This window comes from Boleophthalmus pectinirostris, unplaced genomic scaffold, assembly GCF_026225935.1.
Source record: "Boleophthalmus pectinirostris isolate CB_2022bp ecotype Guang Dong unplaced genomic scaffold, ASM2622593v1 HiC_scaffold_4, whole genome shotgun sequence".
NCBI lineage: Eukaryota > Metazoa > Chordata > Actinopteri > Gobiiformes > Gobiidae > Boleophthalmus > Boleophthalmus pectinirostris.
Window position 1 is genome coordinate 24,596,729 of NW_026571353.1, and position 22,610 is coordinate 24,619,338.

The 22,610-nt window shown below is 38.9% G+C and overlaps 1 protein-coding gene across 1 annotated transcript in view; it reads left to right on the plus strand.

Annotated features, from left to right (window-relative positions):
- sema6a (sema domain, transmembrane domain (TM), and cytoplasmic domain, (semaphorin) 6A) overlaps window positions 1-22,610 on the plus strand; it is a 213,086-nt gene that overhangs the window by 168,117 nt on the left and 22,359 nt on the right. The window contains exons 16-18 of the mRNA XM_020937917.2: window positions 9,746-9,804; window positions 12,162-12,182; window positions 21,622-21,804. Coding sequence (XP_020793576.1) covers window positions 9,746-9,804; window positions 12,162-12,182; window positions 21,622-21,804 — 263 coding nt within the window. The remainder of the gene's footprint in view (window positions 1-9,745; window positions 9,805-12,161; window positions 12,183-21,621; window positions 21,805-22,610) is intronic.

The following is a 22,610-nucleotide window of genomic DNA, read 5'->3' on the forward strand; positions in this document are numbered from 1 at the left end:
TTTGTTACTTAGGTGAAAGTACAGATGCTTTATACTCAAGTAAAAGTTAAAAAAAAAAAAATCACATGAAAAAATCTTAAAGTACATGTTTATAAATGCAGTATGAGATCTAATGAATCTTCAAATATAGTGATTTTGATAGATTTGGGCTGAATTTTTTTCAAGAGAAACTACTTGAATTATTTTTTTTCTGTGCTATGACCTTGATAAAGCAGGTCATTTTCAGCAGGTCTTAATTGCTTTTCGGTCCTGTAGAAAGTAGATACCTTCTCTCAGATGTACTGAAGTAAAAGTAAAAAGTATCCACCACTGCCCACATGTACGCGGAAGGTTTATGAAGCAAAATACACACACACAGAAGCTACCCTGTTATTTGAGTGCAGAAACAGAGGGGAGTTCAGTTCGGAGCAGGAGCAGCATTAAGGGGGCAGATGACCTCTCTGTGTTACTCTGCAATATCCCTAAATGAGAAATGGAGGATTAGACCAGGGTATACTTTGTCCCATTTTAAGCTATTAGTTCACAGGCCTAAGAGCACAATACACTGCCATATTTCACATCACAGCTCCAGGGGAAAGTATTATAAGCTTATCATAACAATAATTGGACTTAATGTTGTAAATGTCTGTCTGGAATAGTGGTATTATTTTAAATGCGGTTGTATTTCTGTTAGTTGTGACTGTGGCTTGACGGTTTGCTTCCTCACCTGAAAGTTGGTGGCTCAATTCTAGCTCCTACTAGTGCATTCTGTTCTTGTGTCAGTGAACAAGACACTCTCCTTGCTTCTGATTTGTATGCTTGTATGTCTCTAACCTGTAGCTTTTCACCCCATTCCAAGTAGCTCGCCAAGGGATTTCTGAATTACACAAATTGTACTGAATAAGTAAATTTTGATTATTAGGGATGTAACAATAACCAAGATATTGTGATATTGTATCGTCATCATTGTTCTCACAATAATATCATGGACCATCAAAATATATCAAATTACAAGTCTCTTTGCTCAAATTAAGAGTTATGGTGCAGCAGTAGCTAAAAAAATAAATTAAACTACATAGGCCATGATCCTTTGCTCCATTTCAGTGTAGATTGCAAGAAGAAATAACAGTTCTTAGCACTTTTAAGTCTTAGTTCATTGGATTAAGTCCTGTCAAGGCATTTTAAGAGGAAAGAGTAGCATATTAACAGTTTTGTTAGCCTCCACAAAATATCACAATAAATATCTTGCCGTAAGATGTAAATTGTGAAAATATCGTACTGAGAGATTTGGATATTGTTACATCCCTAATGGTGAGCCTCCCCACTATATCTTGAGTTTTCCCACAATATCGCAATAAATATCGTACCGTGAGGTTCATACCATGACGATATCATATCGTAAGACTTGGATATCGTTACACCCCTATTAATTACCATTGTAAACTTTAATGCCCAGTTTTGTGCATTAATACATGAATAATGGTTTATATTTAATAGGCATCCAACTGTCCCCAATCTAAGGCTATGGCTCTTATATATACTCAATTTCTTGCAGCTGTTAAAATAGGTAGCTCTTTGGTTATGTAAAGGTAGTTCACCAGAGGAAAAAAGTTGGAGGCCCTTGCTCTATGGTGTGATAATGGAGTTGGATGCTTTTGAATATATGTTTTAATGTGACCACCTGTATAGTGACAAACCCAAGTCTATTCATAGTACTGCATTCATCTTCCAAAGCCTTCTTTGTATCCTGACCAACTACTCAGTATTCCTGTAATATTAAGAAAGATTTATTTTAGATTTCTAAATCTCCAAAAAACAGTCCCATAGGAGACTCAGATTGCATAATTGCCAATACAACCACACCAGAGCCAAACAGACCACTGCAGAAAGCCCTTACCTTTTAGATAAAATTAGTGTTGTTTACTAGACTCACTTCACTGAAAGATAATGTGACCAGGACTTATTGACATGCCAGATGACTCTTTTCTACCTTAATTACTTAATCAAATCCATTTCATATTTATTTTTCTCAGTATATTTCCCTATCTATCCATCTGTATTTACCTACCCTGAATACCTAAACCACATAGTCTATCTACGTGTCTATTTTTACCCATATCTCCTCTCCTGCGCAGCCATCTTCCCTCTTCTCTCTCTCACACTCTCTCACACTCTCTCCTCTTCTCTTTCTTCATCCATCTGGCCCTACACCGGTGCCCTGCCAGCTCCCCCATGTGCAGTAATGCCTCTTCTACCTACTGCCCATAAACAGCTTGGATAGGGCTGCCGGGGCAATATGTTCCCCAGTCACTCCCTGCTCAATGTGTTCATGCATATAATATAAACTGGTTATGTAAACAAGTGGATGGCAGCACATCTTTACAAATGACTGCATTTAGAAGCATTTAGAGCGACTTAGGACCATGTTTAGAAGCCAAAGATCTGGTTTCGTTGCATAGGTGAAGTCATTGAGGCATTGAATACATCTGGGATACAAATTAGGGGCTGGACCCTCTAGTCGGGTGGATGAAAGTTTATCCACTATAGCATCCCTTAAAGGTGCACTGCGTAACATTTATGGAGTGAAAATAGTATTACTTTGTCTAGAATGTTCGACAGTATAGATCAAATCTATCACAAGGGACACAAGCAGGTTACAGCACTACGCTACATTACAGTTCAGATCTGTGGATAGGTGCCCCTATTCACAGAAGAAATTATTGTATTCTGTTCTGTTCTGATGTAATGTAGTAATACAGGAAGTGCCCCACCATGTTTTTAAAAATCCATACACTTTTCACGAGGTTCAGTTGGATAATTTCAGCTCTGAAATTGCCAATCTGTCCTGAACTTGACTTAGACTTAGACTTACCATATTTTACAGACGATTAGGTGCTCTGGATTATAAGATGCACTGTCATTAAATGGTCTATTTTCGAACTTTTTTCACAAATAAATCGCACTGGACTTTAAGAGAAACACAACAGTTCGATGGGTCAGTCGGACTTTGTTTGGCACGTTCACGGTGACTCTGGGCTTTGTTCAATTGTGGCGTGTAGGGGGGGCTGTCTGGGACCCCTGGATCTGTCGCGATGACGCAATTGGTCAGTTGTGACTCAGATTGGCACATAGGACTCACTCTTTATACAAGAGGTCACAGGAAGATATTGCAACAATGATATGATGAATTTGACAGGATATAGGGTTATCTGTTACATAAGGGTGAGTTGTTGTACAGTTGTAGGGAGTATTATCTAAAAGTAAACGGTATCTGTTAACTCGAAAACTACCACATCATGACATCACAAGGTAGAATGGAGCATTTTGAGCTTTGGAGATGTAGAGAGCCTAATAATAAAGGATTACTCTTAACATGTATGAATGAAACACAACGCAACTTCAGTTTTTGTTTTTTTTGTTTTTTCTGAGGTAACAATAATTTTGCTAAACATAGGACATTTAAATAAATTGGAAATATACAAAATATATACCTTTATTTTAAATATGAACTCACCCTGTCTCATGTCCTAGCCCGTCTTATGTAATTGGTGCCTCGTTCCACTAGTCCTCATTATTACAGCCTTCACATACTTGTCAAAACTGTAAATTAGAATGAATGACTTGAAGCTTAGAAGACTCCAGACTTGCTTACTCCACATTACATTAAATCACCCATTCTCTCACTTTATGCATAATTAATTCTATTTTGCCTGACCCACTTCGGCAGCCAGGAGTCCTCTTGGTGCACCCACCCATGTCATGATAATCACATTTGATGCAAGAAAGATCATGAAATGCCAAATGCCTGCTAGTTGTGTGTTTTGAATGCCGAGGCTGGTTTAAAGGTCCTATATTATACAAAATGTACTCTTTAAGCCATGTTATAATGTTGTTAGCTCATCAAAAACATACCTGGTGTTGTGTTTTATTAGTCTGTCTACATCTCCAAACCTTAAAATGCTTGGTTCTACCTTGAGATGTCATGAAGCAGTAGTTTTCAAGTTAACAGCTACCTTTAAACTTTTATTCAGTAGTTGACAATTCCAGGGTTGAAATGATCAAAATGATTCTAGTGAAGGTGTATGGAGTTTAAAAACACAGTGGAGCACTTCCTGTATTACCACAACAGAGTGTTTTCAGTTTGAGAAAAGAACTCAGCCTATGCAGGATTTATTTTTGATGAGGAAACAACATTATAACACAGAAAATAGCATAATATGGGTGCTTTATGTGTTAAGTAGCTGTAGTAGATGCTCACCCGGAGTTGAACTTTGTGTAGTGGCACATTGAATGAACTTGTGTTGCTGTAGCGCAGTCTCTGCGGCACATGAACCCTTCAATGGGGGTTAGAGCTACAGTTTATTCATTTACAAAGATGAGACCAGACGCTGCATCTGGACTGTAACTACTCATTGCTAATTCATCCACAGTGCGAAAATGTACAGACTTCACATCTCAGCAGTGCTTCATTCCTCATGCTATTGCCGGAGTGGTCTCTTTCTCTATTGCAAAGATCATAAAGGTTTAGATTGTAAAAACGGTCACATTTATGTAGTTTTTCCTAGACCCTAGTGTTGTCACAAAACTAAAATTACTAACTTGATACTTGATAAGTCTGTGTATCATTCGTTCATTTATTAAAACCAAAAATAAGAAAACAAGAAAAAAATAAAAAACTCCTTGATTATTTGTCTTCAAAACCAAAATAAAAAAATAGATGATTTTTATTTATAAATTTTTTTTATTTTTTTTCAGTTTTCAATTTTGTGTTTAAATGAATAATGGGGGAAAAAAACGGATAACAGGACTAAAACAGAACTATACCAGGACTAAGCCTGGTCTAAACCAAGACCAGACCAGAACTGGTCTCAGTCCTGGTCTGGTCCTGGTTTCAGACCCAGTTTGGTCCCGGTCTCAGTCCTGGTTTAAAACGGGAAAAGGAGACAAATAATGAAGAAAATGTTTTTTTTGTTTTTTTTTTTGTTAAGTTCAAATTAACGAATGTTACACAGATTTGGATGGTGATTTTGATACTCACTACTCACACTACCTCTGATACAACTCAAGATGAAACTGTTCAGGAAAGGGCAAATTCTATCCAGTGTGTTTTGTGTTTTGTTTTGTTTTCAGTATATATACTTGCTTAAATGAGTATCTAGTTTTGACACTAGTTTAAGTATAAATTAGTATCAGATCGTTGATACTTTTGACAACCCTTTTGGACACTGGAGGAATGGTTTGAAGTGTCTTGTTCAAGGATTCAACAACAGGACAAAAATGAACCTTTCCTGAATAGCTTTAGAATGATCTTGAGCTATATGAGAACTTGTGTAAGACCACATACGCTCATGGACCACTGTGGAACCTACCTGGACCACTGAGGGATTGCACAGATATAAAGACAGATGGTAATATAAAAGTACTATGGTTTAATGTGGAAAATCACATTCTTTTGTCAAAATAAAGATATCAGCATGAATCGGTATTGAGTATCAAGTCTATTCCGTACTATTGTGACAACACTACACATGGCGTGAAGTGTCTTGCTTAAGGACTCAACGGCAGCACATATTGTCAGTGTATTTCTTCTCCTGCTGCTAGGACTGGACGGAAAGCATGATCACATATTTTTTTCTCTTGTGTCTATCACCTTTTTATTACTAAATATGGCTATCATTCTTAATTTCACAAGACTTTTAATCGGAAATACCTCAATTTGTCCAATTTGTCTGAACTCTGCTCCAAATCAAATATTTTTACTGATGGGGCATTGACTCTCCATTAAAAGCAGTGACCATTAAAAACCCCTGGATCTCAATTTGAAAATTATTATTGGTTCAGTGGATCGAGCAATTATCCCTGAACTTCAAACATCTCTGACAACGTCTTCACAATTCAAGCTCAATTATTTTTTTCTAAGTTTGAAATACCTTGAAATTCCACAATTCTCCAGCCTTTTGTCCTTTTTGGATTGGTTGTTATTGTCATGATGAAACCCTTAACAACAGTTTTGTCATCTCCGCAGAGGATATGTTTCTCAAATCCGATTTCTTGCATAGGAGGCATTTCTGGGCAGCCAGGTTTAATTGGAGAACCCAGCATCTGCTATGTAATTCTATCTGTTTATATTAAACAAATCACATAAGCAGATTATAGTCACCTCCAGATATGCAAAGCGGGGTGCACCGTTGTTTGAAGAATTGTTTTTTAAGAGGCTAAGATGTTCCACCCTCATTCCAATTAAGCTTCTGTCAAACGGAGAACAGGCTAAAAGACTTTGTTTGTTTGGTAGAGGCAAAAACACAGAAAATTGGCAGTTATTATAAGATTGACAACAACAATGTTCCCACAGCTAGACACATGATTTATTGCAGTCATTTTGGTTTTGCGTCTGATACAAATATTTAATTACAAGGAGAAGAATCGGTAACCTTCTAGATGAACGTTTGAAAGCTGATCAACCGCACTGTATCTTAAAATTAACATACATAAAATGAAAAGCAATCCAAATATTATAAATTATTCTTGAAAAGTCAGCTTGTTTTGTTTTGTTTTTCATAGATTATATCAAACTGAGAAAGAATATTATTAAAACAAAATTAGGTCAAGTAAAAGCTACAGTGTCTAAATCAGACTAATGTGCGCTGTCTGCATTAATTTTAAAACATGTTATTTTATTATTGAAAACCTTCCAGTAAGAGCCATGTGCACCACTATAAAATATTTTAAATCTGTGTTAGATTAAAGTAGGGGCTTTACACGTTTATCAACTGTTAACGTATAACATTTTTATATCACCATGTTACCTTTTAATGCTATATTAGGCATACACAACATATTAACATGTTTTATAAGTTTCACTTTTATAAGTTTCACTCACTCACATTAGGTTGTAATGTATTGTTTTGTATCCTGCCTTTGTATATTTATGGAGAATAGTCGTGTGGGAGCATGGGAGACGTAGGCTTGTGGGCTGAATATTGGACAAATCTTCCAGTTAACCGTAAGGAGGGTTTAAATAGGGCCAGGGAGAGATTGCTAAATTACTGAAACATGCATGGATGACAGCTAAAACCTCTTCAAACACGTTCTTAGACTTTATTGATCCACAAGGGAAAAGATTTGGATGCAGTATCTCATATATTATAATAACAAAGAGCTAAAATATTTATGGTAATAATAAATTCAAAATAAGTATCAAAAATGGCAAGAGACTGGTGTCAAATAAGACATAATTATATAAATAACATACAGATAACATACAGAGGAAACTACATTGTAACATGATAGAAAGGTTAAAAAAAAAAAAAATTGCATAATACCCCCTCTTTTAAATATATTCATACTTTTCACAATTTGAAAATCCTCAGTTTTAACACCACTCAACAAACTGTTATGTATGTTTTCTATTACATCACATATATTCCTATGGTCTGGACATGCCTTCACATTCATATACTGTGGTCCAAAGCAAGAAAAATATCTGATGAAGACTTTTTGTTTTTTGCCCAAACATTATTTAAAAATAAAAATAAAATCTTTTGGACATCGGCCATCTGAGTATGTTATGCATTTTTTCACTTTTATGTTGCTGTTCCTTGTATTTGCACCTCTACAAGAACTTTGGTGTGTGCTTTATGTTTCTTTTGACCTGCCTTCACATTGATCAGTGTATGAAGACCTCCATGCCTTTCCAGAGTCAATACCAATGATTCTCCTTCATGCTACGTGTGCGCTCAGCGGAGGGAGTGGTGGTCCGGGGCGGGGGATGGCGGCGGTGGGTGGTGGAGGGGGCCGGCGGTGGGCTGAGAAAAGCTGCCGTGCGTGACTTCCATCGAGGCTGACAGTTGGTCCGCTCCGATTCACAGATCCTCTTACTGTTCGCCCGCTGCCCGGTGGTCTTGCAGGAATAAAGCAGGTTTGGTTTCAGATTGACAAGAAGATCTCTCTCTCGGTGGCTCCACTGTGCCCTAGGATCCCACTGTGTCACATGATGGAGCATGAGCGCGGTCACACCTCACTGAACCAGCTGTTGGCTCATGTAATACAAATGCATACAACCTTAAAGCCATTACGGTTAGCCAGAGAAATAAACATATTACAAATAAACCTGAACTAGAACAGAACTAAACCACTGATTAAATTGGGCTTAAACCAGGATCAAACCAGGGCAAGTGTGACTGTGAACGCATCCACTGTTGTATTAAGAGTGCTCTACCTGATCTGTACTCTGTTAAAAACATGAAAAACAACATTTAAGGTGGTCTGAAGTCGTCCAAACTAATCTGTGTATCATTTGTTCATTTGTTTTTCCATATAAAACCAAAAATAAGAAAACGAAAAAACAACTATTTTCTTCATAATTTGTCTCCAAACCAAAATTAGTTTTTTCAGTTTTCAATTTTTTTTGTTTAAATTAATAATAGAAAAACGGATAACGACTGTTTTCCATTTCTGTGACTTAAACTGCGATGCTAGACTAAACCAGGACTGAACCAGGACTGAGCCGGGACTAAAACAGAACAAAAACAGGAATGTACATGTAAACTGTCGGGTGATCAGGACTGGGACCAGATCGGGACCAGGACCAGTGCTGAGACCAGGACTGAGACCGGTTTAGTCCTGTTTGATTCCTGGTTTAGTCCTGTTTTAGTCCTGGTTCAGTCCATTATCCGTTTTTGCATTATTCATTTAAACACCAAATAGAAAACTGGAAAAATGAATCATTACCTGTTGTTCCATTTTGGTTTTGGAAACAAATAATGAAGAAAACTGTTGTTTTTCCGTGTTCTTATTTTTGGTTTTGTTTTGAACAATGAATGAATGAATGATACACAGATTCAAACTCAACCCTCCTAAATTAATTATTCACCGTGATGAGTTCAAAAGTGCTTTTTACAACTGTCAGGGGCCAGAGTGGAGATTTGCAGTTATGGTAATACTCACAATAGCTAGCATGCTAACAGAGCACTTGGTTTGCCAACAGTAAAACGCTTTATAATCAGACTGCACACATCGGTCTCAGTTCTATCCCAACAGCTGCTTTTACAATGTAATATGGTAGAACTATTTTAAGAAGCCTAAAAGAAAAAGAGATTTTTATTTATTTTTTTTTATATTTGTATGATAAATAATCGCTGTATATATTATATTTGTAATTTGGCTTGATTTCAGTATTGCATATAGTTATAGAGTCCTTGGGCAAGATACTTCACCCACGTTTGCTTTGTATGAATGGATGTTTCCTTGTGAATGGTAAAATGTATATATCTCTTTTACAAATCTTAAAGTATTAAAGTATTAGCAATGTGACTGTATATCTGTGCATACTGTACACGCATACCTTGGTGAAATAGGAAGCCTGAGAAAAACCTGAGAAAACTGTGCCTGGCTTTTTGATCACTCCACAGCAGTCATTCTTTATGTCACTTCACTCGGAAAAACAACTTATATACTATACGAAGGCTTCCATACTGCAAAAACAAGTCTATTTTTATCTTTAACAACACCACCCGCTCCTACTACGGCTACACCACCCTGACAACCCTCCCCATAAGCAGTGAATCCAGGCCTCGGGGGTACCTGCTACCACTGCTCTTCTTTGATTTAGTTCCAGTACAGAACTCTCTCTCTCAGCTGCCTACACCGCTTGCCTCCATCCAATTTATTTGCACCTCTGCCGTGGCTTTGTAAGGTGCGGTGAAGCTCCTCATTGCTGTGTTTTTCCATCCACTGACCGCGTTGTCTCTCTCCTCTCTCCCCACAGATCGGCCTTTGAACAGGATGTGGAGCATGGCAACACAGATGGCCTGGGAGACTGCCAAAGTAAGCCCATACAACAACCATCGCGTCTTCTTCTTCTTCTTCTCCTTGCAGACTTCTTTCTAACACTAGACCCCCACCTTTTTCTCCGATGCCAGCCCCTCCCGGCTCGGTTCGCCCTCACAATCTTCTCCTTTCATACCCGGGACCGTCCATCTGGTCTCCGAGTCCCGTGTCTAGTGCCCCCGCTGGTCCTTTGGTCAATAGAATGCAGTGTCCCTAGTGGGCGCCTTCTTGAAAAAGTGTTAGGACGAGACAACACAAACATTCAGAAAGGGCACAGGGCTGATTTGGGAAGGATCTGACTGCGCATTTTGGGAAGGGGAGACAAGAGGAGGGTTTGTAAAAAGTGAAAAAGTACTACCAAGATTGTGTTGAACTGAATGGTGCAGATGGGCTATTCTCAACAGTGAAGAAGACAGATAAGATTTTCCACACATCTGCAGTTATAGCAGCGTTGCCAAGTGGTATTTCTGCCAAGTGCCCAGATGTCTTGAGGCAAACATATTAAGAAAAAGACAGCAAATTATCACTCGTAAAATGTGCTAAAAACATTAAACCACACAATGTTGATAGGAGTTGTCTGCCTGATTTCCTCATGGAAGTGATTTACTAGCAGATTTGGAAAATGCAAAAACTTATTCAAATCAGTCTCTACCTTATTGCACCTCTTAACTTTTCTGCTGGATTGTGTGGTACCTGCTGGTCTCTATGGAGATGTTTATTCGTCAAGAATGTTCCACAGTAAGCCCTTAAGTCTATAGCATTTAGTTAATGTTCAAAACAGATACATGTATTGCTCAAAAATACCTTGAAAAACATGCGTTCAGTCAGCGGGGATGCATCTCCAAAGTTCTCAGGGGTGTAGTGAGTGTGGTACGCCCTTCTCGCAACGTGAGATATAAAAAAAATCTCAAAATAGCTACAACTTAAATGTCAAACTGGAGCTATTGGCAATGGTGAAAACAACCTGTATAGGCTCATGATATCTGCAGTACTGTCCTATAGTGACCTGCCACATGAGGGGACCCGCACTGATCCCAGGACTGAACCAGAACTAAAACAGGACTAAACAAGGACTGAACCAGGACTAAAATAGGACTAAACCAGGACTGAACCAGGACTAAGGTAGGACTAAACCAGGACTAAACCAGAAATGAATCAGGACTGAGTGTCAGGACAGGGCCAACAGTGTACCCACATAGACTGTCGGGTGACCACAGGTGAAAGGACCGGCACAGAGCTCCGCGCCCCACCAGGCTAAGCGCCACCGTCGCCCGTTCAGGCTTTGCGGACACCCTGCTCCGTGGACTCAGGCTTCTTCTTCTCTCTATCAAGTCCAAGATTAGTCCTGGTTTAGACCTGGTTTAGTTCTGGTTTAGACCTGGTTTAGTTCTGGTTTAGTCCTGGTTTAGACCTGGTTTAGTCCTGGTTTAGTCCTGGTTTAGACTTGGCTCAGTCCTGGTTTAGTCCTGTTTAGACCTGGTTTAGTCCTGGTTTAATCCTGGCTTAGTTCTGGCTTAGTTCTGGTTTAGACCTAGTTTAGACCTGGTTTAGTCCTGGTTTAGTCCTAGTTTAGTCCTGGTTTAGTCCTGGTTTAATCCTGGCTTAGTTCTGGTTTAGACCTAGTTTAGACCTGGTTTAGTCCTGGTTTAGCCCTAGTTTAGTCCTGGTTTAGTCCTGTTTTAGTCCTGGTTCAGTCCTGGTTCATGTGTCCTGGCCCATGATTTATGTTCTGTAGGAGATTATGAATGCCGATAATATTAATAATATGATCCCGTATCAAATTGAGTAAAAAAAAAACATCAAAATATTACTGTTTTTTACTGGGCTGGCACCTTTATGTGGGGAGGGACGATGACGTCACGAATCGCGTACCCCCACTTAAAAAAATCCCCACTACACCACTGACAGATCTGACTTATCACCTGGCCTGCTGGTGCTACCTGCTTGTCTCCATGGAGATAAATAAGTTTAATGCCATACTGTGAAACACTGTAGGTAAAACAATACCTAACGAAACCACCTGAAAAGCTTTAATATCATACATTTCAGTTATTTTAGGACTATTACAATTGCGTGTCCTCTTCTTATTTGTGGTGCAATCTCTCAAACTAACTTGGTTTGCAATCATAAAAATAATGATCATAATAATTAGAGAAGTTCATTCCCGTGTGCAGTGAAGTGAAACCATGGCGTTGTGCTTTCATTAGCTCTAGAGGTACATAGCTCACCTTTATAAATTACATTATCGAACAGCTTGTCGAAGTTGAATTACCTTAAAAGTCAGGGTAAAAAGTATAAACTCTTTACAGGCCCAATAACGCATTCCTTCTAATTTCCTGTCTCCTCTCTTACAGATACCTTTGTGGCGCTGAATGGTAAGTACCCTGGCCTGCATTCACTGTCTAGAAGCAATCAAATAGCATACAGCTGGGATCTATTTCATGTCCCACTAGTCTTTAACCCAGCCACACCCCCTCCTCTCCTCCATCAATCACACGCTCTTCAGGAGATGAAAACTCCACCCACATTTGCAATTTATTAACGACACAGGGTTTTAACTAAATTTCTTTTCTGTTTTTTTTTTTTTTCTTGATAGACAATCCTTCCACTTATGAAGGTAATCCATGTATTTATTTAAAGTCCCCTTCGTAGCAAAGTAGTCTCCTCTGTGTCTATGTGATGTACTAGCCCTCGTTCCTTCCCCCAGTGTTCCCCATGTGAGGCATCGATTAGCACATGACCTTTCTAGCGTTAATTGGATAGATCTGGTCTCTGGTGGTTCAAAGATTTTGTTGATGGAGAATTGTCCCAGCATGTGAGCGCGTTAAAGTGAATGATGTCAGTGGATAATGAAATGGGGATTCCTCTCACCTGTTTAATGTCACAAAAGACTGAATATATGCAAATGATAAGATGAGTAATCTGTTAAAGATGTACTATGTAACTTTTTTGGTCGTTATGGAGATATTATGGAGCTTAACAGTGGCCGCTTGCTCTGGTTCCTTAAGTAAATTTTCCATTCATATTTCTCATAGACTTTTAGAAAAATTCAAACATTAAAAATTCAAAGGCCACACTGAAGCTAACCAGCTATGTGGTAACAAATATCCATAGCACATTTGTTTTAAGCCCAAAAAGCACATTTAAAATGCAAGCTTCATTGAAATGTTTTAATAACTCAGCGGTTTATAAACTTTCAGAAATAGATTTTAAATAAAATTGTAGGTCTTGTGGTCACTAGTAACACATATCATGCCTGAGCAAGTTTTCAACTCTTAATTTTTTTTTTTTTCTGAAAGTCTGTGAGAACGGGAATGGGAAATGTGCCTGCAATGTGTCACAGTGTGGCTTTGAACTTATGTGTCTCTATGGAGACAAGCAGAGGCTGCCAAGTTAGAGGTCAGATCTACAGAGAGGCGACCCCACCCAAAATAAAAATTTATGTTTCTCGAGGTATTTTTTTTAGCAATAATACCAGTAATAAAAAAAAAAAAGTAACATAAATTTAATGCCATATTGAGGAACATTCCAGGCAAGAACATTCACAAAGCCAAGCAATTCCCAGACTACCAAACAGAAAAGTTATACAGTCCAACTTTAAATTATGTTGATCTGACGCAATTCTGTTTCCACTTCCACATCAAGAAAGAAGAAGCCAAATCTATTTAGAATACAGCTTCTTAAAAGCCATTATCAAAGTGGTAGTTACTGTTTGATTATTTGTACATTTTCCAAGTGATTAAAAAAATATGTGCAGGAAGCTAGCCAGCATATAATAGAAGAACTATGGCAAAATAATAAATACATTTTCAACTAACTTTAACCTCATTTCTCATCAAATGTTTGATGAGACAGAAAACTCTACAACGGGATCATTTCCAGACCCTCGATTATTGCCAAGACACTGATTAGGCCTGGCAGCACTTCTTGCCAAAAACGAATCATTCATTAATTGAAACTCATGTTGAAATATCAGCATATTGAATTTCAGACCTAATGGATTCACCAATATGGTACATTTCCAGTCACTGACCCACCATAATATATCTTTAAGAATAACCCATTGACCACTGGACAGGAAAATTCTGAAATCTTTAGTTTATTTTGTTAATTTTTTATTACCGTTTTGCAACCGTTTCTCTGAAAATAATCTTTCTGAATGAAGTTTGGTTAGGACATGTACTACCAGTCAAAAGGTTTAACACACTTTTTCATTTGTGTTTCTTATTCTTTCATGATTCTCACTGAAGGCATCACAACTATGAGTAAAAATATAACGAATGTTGTAAACAAAGTAACCCTTGGCAACCCTATTGACAACTACTAAAATACAGCTCAAAAAGTTTTGCGAAGCCTTGACTTCTCTAATCACGATACACACAATAGCACAATCACTCTTTGCTGGCTGATTTATTCCATTTTCCCTCCTCTTTTTAAGAATAATCATCGGATGTGATTAACCCCCTGTGATGTCTCACTCCTACCTCCGCTCCCCTTCCTCTCTTTTCTCCTTAATTAGTGTCAGAACCTAGCGAGCATCTCTCCGCCATAGAACATCTTTGCTGCCAGATCAAACCAGTCAAATCCATACGAAACCACCAGATGAGATATTTTGATCCAGAAATCCTCAGCGTTCCCGGTTTTCTCTCCCTGCCCCCTGTGGTCGTACCCCTACCGTGCTTCCCTCTTCCCTTGTGGAGATCCAGGGTCAGAGAAACAGCAGCTGCAGTGATGTGAGCCCCCATAGAGATGAATGTGCTCCACAGAACTACACACAACTGACTAGAGCTTGTACGGCGGTGGTGTGGTGTATGTCATCTTAGAAAGGGCAAATCAAAATGATGTAATGTCCATGGAAAGAAAAATGACCCTAAAATGCAGATGACCATATCTATTTAATCTGTCAGTAGAGTGATACACTTTTTTATTTCTCATTATATAAAGAGCTTAGGATGTTGGTGCAGTTCTATTTGCAGACAGTCAGTAATAGTCATTTGTTCAAGTTAAAGGCAAACTATCTAACATTTCTGGTTGATGATTGTACCTGCTTGTCTCCATGTTATAGACCTTTTTCACAAAGGCCCAAGTGCCATGATGTAGGGTAAATGTCATTTACGTTAATGCTTTTCTATTGCAAAATATCTGTGGAAATGTTTCCCGTATTTTTCAGCAGCTTCATAAATCTGCCCCATCACCAGATCTTCATCCAACAAGGTCCACAAAGGAAATATACTGTCCAAGAAGAATTTATCCACAACTATCAAGGTGAACTTCTCCTGAGCAAAACTGACATTATGGTGATGAATAAAACATAAGTAATAAGTAATTCATTAATAAGCACCTTGTTAACTCAGACGGATTCTAGAATTAAAATTAAAAATCTATTTTATCGTGTAGATATTAGCATAGAGAGAGATTTGTGCAGTTCAAATGCTACAGATGTTCACAGAATACATGTCAAGCATTTAAACTGTGCAAATATCTCTATGTCTATGCAAATATCTACACCATGAAACCGATTTTTAATTTTAATTGTAGAATCAGTCTGAGTTAACAAGGTACTTATGTTTTATTCATCACCATAACATTAGTTTTTCTCAGGAGTTGTTCACTAATGTTTATCATTGTTCGCCTTTTACGTTTTTGTCTTTCTCCCCTTGATAGTTGTGGATAAATTCTTCTTGGACAGAATATTTCCTTTGTGGACCTTGTTGGATGAACATTTGGTGGTGGGGCAGATTTATGAAGCTGGTGGAAAATACACGAGACATTTCCACAGATATTTTGCAATAGAAAAGCATTAACGTAAGTGATGTTTACCCTACATCACGGAACTTCTGGCCATTGTGAAAAACGTTTATTGCTTTGTCTAAATTAAACTTAGCAATTGATACTACCTGGTCAGATCTGTGGTGAAGAATAGGTATTTCTTGGTATTTTTAGGATAAAAGTTTTATTGAATACGTTTAACGTCATATGGAACTTTAGGTAAAGCAGTAACGTCTCCATGGAAATAGGTGGTAAGTCTGTCACCTGAAAAATGACATAGTGCACCTTTAGCTCAACTTAAATTAGTGAAAATGTTACAGCCTCCTCTCTTGTTCAAGTTAATGTTTTAAGCTTATCACTAACATTAGATAAGATTCATTTTATAATTGCAAGTTTAAACGCAACTTCAACATCTACAACATTGTGTTCCTGGACCCAGCATAGTCAAAGCTCTCTGCCCAGTACTTATTCTCCTTCCATAACAACCATGTCCATCCAAGCTTTGGTGTCTGTCCCTTTGGCTTCAATCGCTCTTCCCTTGTGGAGATCTGGGGTCAGAAAAACAGCAGCTGTGATTGGACCGCTTCCCCATTGCTCTGAATCTGCTCCCACACAAACGCCGCCACCACCCACCACCCACCAGCCTGCAGCCCGCCAGCACCCAGCCCCAACCCCCCGGCCCCCTATCTGCTGGTGGTAGATATGCATTTGAAGATAACCAACCGCCCTGTCTCTGTATTCTCCACTCCCCTACTCAGACTACTCTTCTAATCTGCGGAAAAGAGAAGGATGTGCCTCCGTCTGCAGTTTAGACCCTTTTTCCCCTCCTTCTTTCTCTCCATCCTCCCCTCCCTCTCTCCCCTGATCCGCGAGAAGCTGGAAGGCGTGCTCCGTGTGTGTCATCTGCCTGGATTGCACTTCCCCTGGCGGTGGGGGGATGAATTATAAAAAAGGCCTGTCACACTAATCTCTGAGCCCTGGGCCAATAGTTAAATAAATCATTTTAATGATTGCCACGCCACTCTGAGGAGAGGGAGGAGAGGGCGGAGCTGGCTGGTGCAGGCCCTATCTGCTTGTGTGTTGCGTAGAAGACTCCCAGCTGAATCGTGGTTGGCCTCGTAATATATACCACCACCCATTTTCTTCAAACGTACATCTACAAACACACCGAGCGCTGTCACTTCCTCCTCCGAGAGAGAACTCAAATGGGAATCAGCAAAAGACTGTTGATAAAAGCGTTGCCAGTCTTTTTAGAGATCGCTCGACACAAATATGAGGTTTAAATACATTACGCTGAATGCACGATACAGCCTATGCACAGATTATGCAGAAGGGCTCGTGTGGGGGGTTAATGAGATTAGCATGGTTTGAAAATAAACAGTGACAAAAACCAAAAGATCTGACTTAGAAGTAGAAATGAAAGAGTCAGACAGTGAGGCTCATTGAGTGTAATAGAGCGGGGTATGTCTTCATGTCAAAATCTTGTTATCCACATGGAACAAATTGGGCGAAATATCGGGAATAGTTGAACAGGCTGGTCTTGACTTAAAGGTGCATTGCACAACTTTTCTGGTGGTCCGTCGCTTGCTTGTCTCCATGGAGATATATGTAATGTTCCATGATATGACATTAAACATTCCCATCTAGCATTTCTTAATTACACACTGGAAAAAAACAACATCAAGGCAAGTTAAAATGACTTTAACAGAACATTTTACTTTGAGGAGATTCAACTTGACAAGTAAAATTATCTAAAAATGGAATAAGTGTGTTTTTCTTAATTCAAGCAACATTAGATTTTGTTTCTTATTTTAAGTGCAAAAAGTTGTTGTTTTTCTTATTTAAAATATAACAAGATGTATTTTCATATTTTAAGTACAAAAAGTCTTCCACTGGTAGATAATTTTTAGCCTGATTCATCAGCCGGTTTCACTTCTTGGAAACCGTCTGACCTTGCGGCATTAGGATTCGTTCTCTCAACAGTAGGCGGGTACTTTTTTTATTTAACCAATCGCTGCTATTTGGTTGTTACGTATATAATGCACCGCTAACGGGGCTAACTGGTATATTCAGCTTTTCCCAAATCCTGTAGGAAGAAGGGCAATAATGTATTTCTCTTTGATAAAATTCACCAAACTTTCTCTTTGTTCTGGCTTTAAATTCTCGATCTCCGTAATCGTTGCCAACACAGAATGTATGGCTCTTCGCTGATTGGCTGGTGCGCAGTCCACATCTTCCAGGGTTCTTCCAAACTTTCTTGTGCATTCTTATTCCTGACCTAGTCGCTGGAGAGAAATGAAATTGAGCAGAGGCAGTAGGTGGCACCAGCCTGGCTAGATAATTTTACTTGTCAAGTCATCTTAACTTGACTAGAGTTTGTTTTTTGCAGTGCAGGAATTTCTATTGCTCAAAAATAGACCACTTCCTTATGTGAAAAGGGGCGACTCTCCACAGATCTAAATTGAATTGTCGTCTAGTGCTGTTACTTGCTTGTCTCTCTTGTGATAGATAAGTTTAATCTACACTGTGGAACATTCTAGACAAAGCAGTAACATTTCCATGGAGACGTCAGGTGGGAGACCCTCCACAAGAAATGCTACACAGTGCTTCTTTAACATTATGCATTACCTGTTGCTGTTTTCCTTCTTTGGATTACTTTTGAGTCAATTTGGCCTACTTTGTCAAAACTACTCAAAATCCTAATTCATACCCTTTATTCTTATTAGCACTGAGGAAAAAAAAAAAAATGCAGATTTCACCTGACAACGTGCATAAAGTCATAGCCATTTTCAAAGTTAAAAATGTCCAAAGTAAGATATATTTCTAAAATGAGTTTCCTTCAAGTTTCATCACCTTCGTAAGAATCCCTGTGCGTCACCGTCTTCACCTCAGATATTGGCCACCAGTTCATTTTGCTATTATGAGATTTAATTACATCGCAAAGGCAGAAAATTCATTAACTCTTAATAGCATCTTGCACATGATTGATCTGGCCGTGCAGCTAAGGGACAATATGGACACTTTTGGGATCTGGCCCTTGATAAAGCAGTGTGGTATGAGCGATGATGAAAATGTGAGGAATTAAGAATAGCTGCGTGACGATAAGGAGGAGAGAGAGGTGCCACAGAGGAGGGAGACAGCTTGAATGATTAGTCCTGTTAATCAGATTTTTTGGAGAAGAATGACTTTTTGTAGAAGAAAAGTGGATAACAGATGGAGCAAAAAGAATGAGTCTTAGCCACACTAAAGCAACAAGTTATTACGCAACCAGCCTGTAGAGACACAGCAGTTCATTCAGTTGTATAAATAAGAGCAGACAAAATGTAAACAGCAACAACTTTCATGTATTTAACTGGATGAACCTATTATAACACAGGAAGCTCAAAGGGGCACTATGTAACTGTAAGCTTGTCTCCATGAAGGTGTTGTTTTGCCTGGAATGTCCCACAGTATCTTCATGCATTTCTATGGAGTAAGAAAGCTTTCAGAAATATTTGTGTGCATAGGATAGAAACAGTGCATATGGTTGTAGTTGAGCATAAAATAAATATTAAAATAAGATGTGTTGTCTGTATTTTATCCATCAGAATACGGACTGAAAAGTTTTGACATCAAGAATTACGATCATGAAATGAAAATTTATAATTACGCTTTTTTTCAGTACGAATACGAATTCACAAACGCGACTTTACTGTCAAAAATATGTCATCACTTCACAGGGATTATTTATTGAGCAGGAGAAACATCGATCGAGGTGCTGGACTTTTGCGCCACATACGGACTGAACCAGGACTAAACAAGAACTAAACCAGGAATGAACCAGGACTGCACCGGGACAAAACCAGAACTACACCAGAACTAAACCAGAACTGAACCAGGAGGACTAAACTAGTACTCAACCAAGACTGAACCAGGACTAAGCCAGGAGGACTAAACCAGGGGGACTAAACCAGGAGGACTAAACCAGTATTCAACCAAGAGTGAACCAGGACTAAACCAGAACTGAACCAGGAGGACTAAACCAGGACTGAGTGATGACATTTTTTTGACAGTCGTGTTGCATCTGTGAATGTGTATTCCTACTGAAGAAAGCGCAACCGTATATTTTCATTTTGTGATTGTTATTCATGATGTCGTAACTTTTGAATTCCTATTCTGATGGATAAAATACACACAATACATTTTATGTACGACAGGACTCATTCGAGAGTTTACGAATATTTATTTTATGTTCAACTACGGCCAAATATACACGGATTTCTATCCTATGCACAAATACTTCTGAAAGCTTTCTTACTCCATATTCTTGCTATAACTGACTCCCCAACCATAGATCAGACCTGTAATCTGCCCTGGTTGTGTCATCTGCTTGTCTCCATGGAGATAAATCTGTTTAATGCCATATTTTGCTACATTCCAGGCAAACAAAAAGACAACCTGGTGACAGACCATTCTCTTGAAAAGTTACATAGTGCACCTTTGTTAACTTCAAGATATACATTTGCATTTTAAGTGCACAATTTATTTCAGATTCTTCGAATATAAGGTTTCTCAGTTTCTCATAACAGATAGAAATATTGCTGTACTCATTTTCTGTATAGTAGTTTTTGATTTACTTGCGATGGGTTTCAATTGAAACACACTTTAATGTAATTCAGACTTTTCTGTCTGCAATATCTCTGTATGAAACTACATTTATTTGATAAGATAGATAAGATAGTATAAGCAATCGTATCTGTAGCCAGAAGAAAAGAACAGCCCTTGAAGTTATCAGAACGTAAAAACCCTGTATAGCTCCATGTCAAACTATATGACACATTTCACTAGCAGTTAACACAGGTCAGTGAGCGTGCATACCATATCTATCAGAATTGAATCTTGCAGCTAAAGAAAAGTTAGTGACAGGCTTTAGAAAAATGTCTTTAAAAGTGAAGTCTCTTGTCCTTCATATCAAAGGTAGACTCCCTGCTGTGATGTTGGAAGAAAAGCTGTGACAAGCCCGGAGGAGGTTCGACACATCAGTTTAAACAAAAGAGGGACAGAGGAGGAGGAAGAGGAGGAGGAAAAACGCAGCCATCTTAGGAAATATTTAAGGACAGACTCATTTGCTAATGACTTGCCTTGGGTCAGTTTGGATCGAGTTAGTCCTGCAGCTGGTGCTATGTGTCATCCAGATCAGATTTCTTTTTCTCTGTTGACAAGTACAAGACAACAACGCTGGTGTGAGCTGGCCATGGTGCTGAAGTGTTGACAGAGATCAGAGATTTACCCAAATATTTGCACTACCTCCAGGCGATTCACTGTCTATTTTTAGATTGGGGGGTAGTGGACAGTGCGGTAGTGTTTGCCCATTAACCATAGCATCACTGGTTCAAATATCAAATCACTGTGCGCTTGGTTTGTTTAAGAATTTTGTGTGCCCAATTTACTTTTATTGTCTCATCTCTCCAATGTCAGTTAAATTCATTTGGAGCTATTAAGTAATTACTAACCCAATTATAAACAGCTTTAAACAACAATAAATGTCATGTTGGGATTGCTTTTTAGTCTTTTGTTGTTGTTAGGCATTTTGAACTGATTAGAGCTAATTATGTTTGGTCCACTTCAGAAATTAATGCAATTTAAAGGAGCTCTGTGTAGTTTTCTGGTGGAGGAGGCTTGACTGCATGTTATTGGGCTGTCTGGAATGTTCCATGGTATGGCATTAAACTTACCTATCTTTATCTGATATCATCTGGCAAAGTTACAGGTCAGTTCTGTGGAGAAGTGAGCAAGCATGATTTTCAAGCTACTTTTGAGCATAAAAAACTGCAATTGTCTAAATGTGAGATAGATACATTTACAGAGTGAGAGAGAGAGAGAGATACTTTATTGATCCTGAGGGAAATTCAAGATTTAATGTCATACTGTGGAACTTTTTAACATGGAGATAAGCAGGTGACGTACCCCCCACCAGAAAGGTTTCACAATACATCTTTAAATATGTCTTTCTCCCGTCCACTGTCTCTGCCTCCTTCTTCTTTTAACCTGTGCTGTGTCCTTCAGGCCACCATCACCAGCACCATCACTACTCCATGTCCATGCCCACCTCGGCCCTCCCAGAGGCCGCCGAGGGCCCCCTGGGGCGCGGCCGCATGGTGGAGAGGAAGGAGCCCCCCGTCCTGAACTCAGACAAAGTAGAGGAACCGTACTTGGCCGTGCCCTCTCAGACTCAGCCTGAAGCCAATGGTAAGCCTTGGAACGCCACAGCCACAGATATGGCTCAGTCACCTGTGGAGGGTGGGGGCAGAGGTGGGTGGGTTGTCATGGAGATTTACGAGTGCCTGACTGCTTCCAGCTGATGAGGTGCGCACATGCTCCATCGCTCTCTCTCCAGGGGACCAAACTGTCTCGCCGTGAGCTCGTAAACCCCCTACAGTGGAGTGTGTAAATACAGCTCCTTTCTGTGTACATAAGAGACATGTTACATACACTGATTTATTCAGGCTTTATCTATGGAAATGGAGCTGTCTGTTCAACACTCCAAGCATCACGGGCCATGTATTTGTAGTTATCGTTCAGGCTGACGTGGGTGTTGGAAATTTTGTCTAAAGGGCATAGCTTTAGCTCAACTATATCACAATATTCCAATAGGTTACAGCATAGAAGCAGAATTTTCAAGAGAAAGAAAGTATAGTATAGGAATACATAATAATAGATCATATAATTGTACGTGCATATGGCATGTTTGCATGGAAGCTATAAGTGCATACATGTTTTCAGTGATTCCTTTCTATAACTTATCTACTGGACTATTTGTTCTGGAGTTGCTCTGACAAGAGTATGGTAGCTACCATAGATGGAATTATATCACACACTTTTGGAATTAAACCTGCAGTGCTTTCAACAATTGCTCAATGACACATGTCACTTGTCTTTACATAAAAAAAATGTAAGTGTGTGTTGTAACTGTAGTTTAGACCTCTACAAACATGCATTGGAGTCTTATATCAGTTCATATTTCAGTCTTCTCTAAAATCGTATTGTTCCTGGAG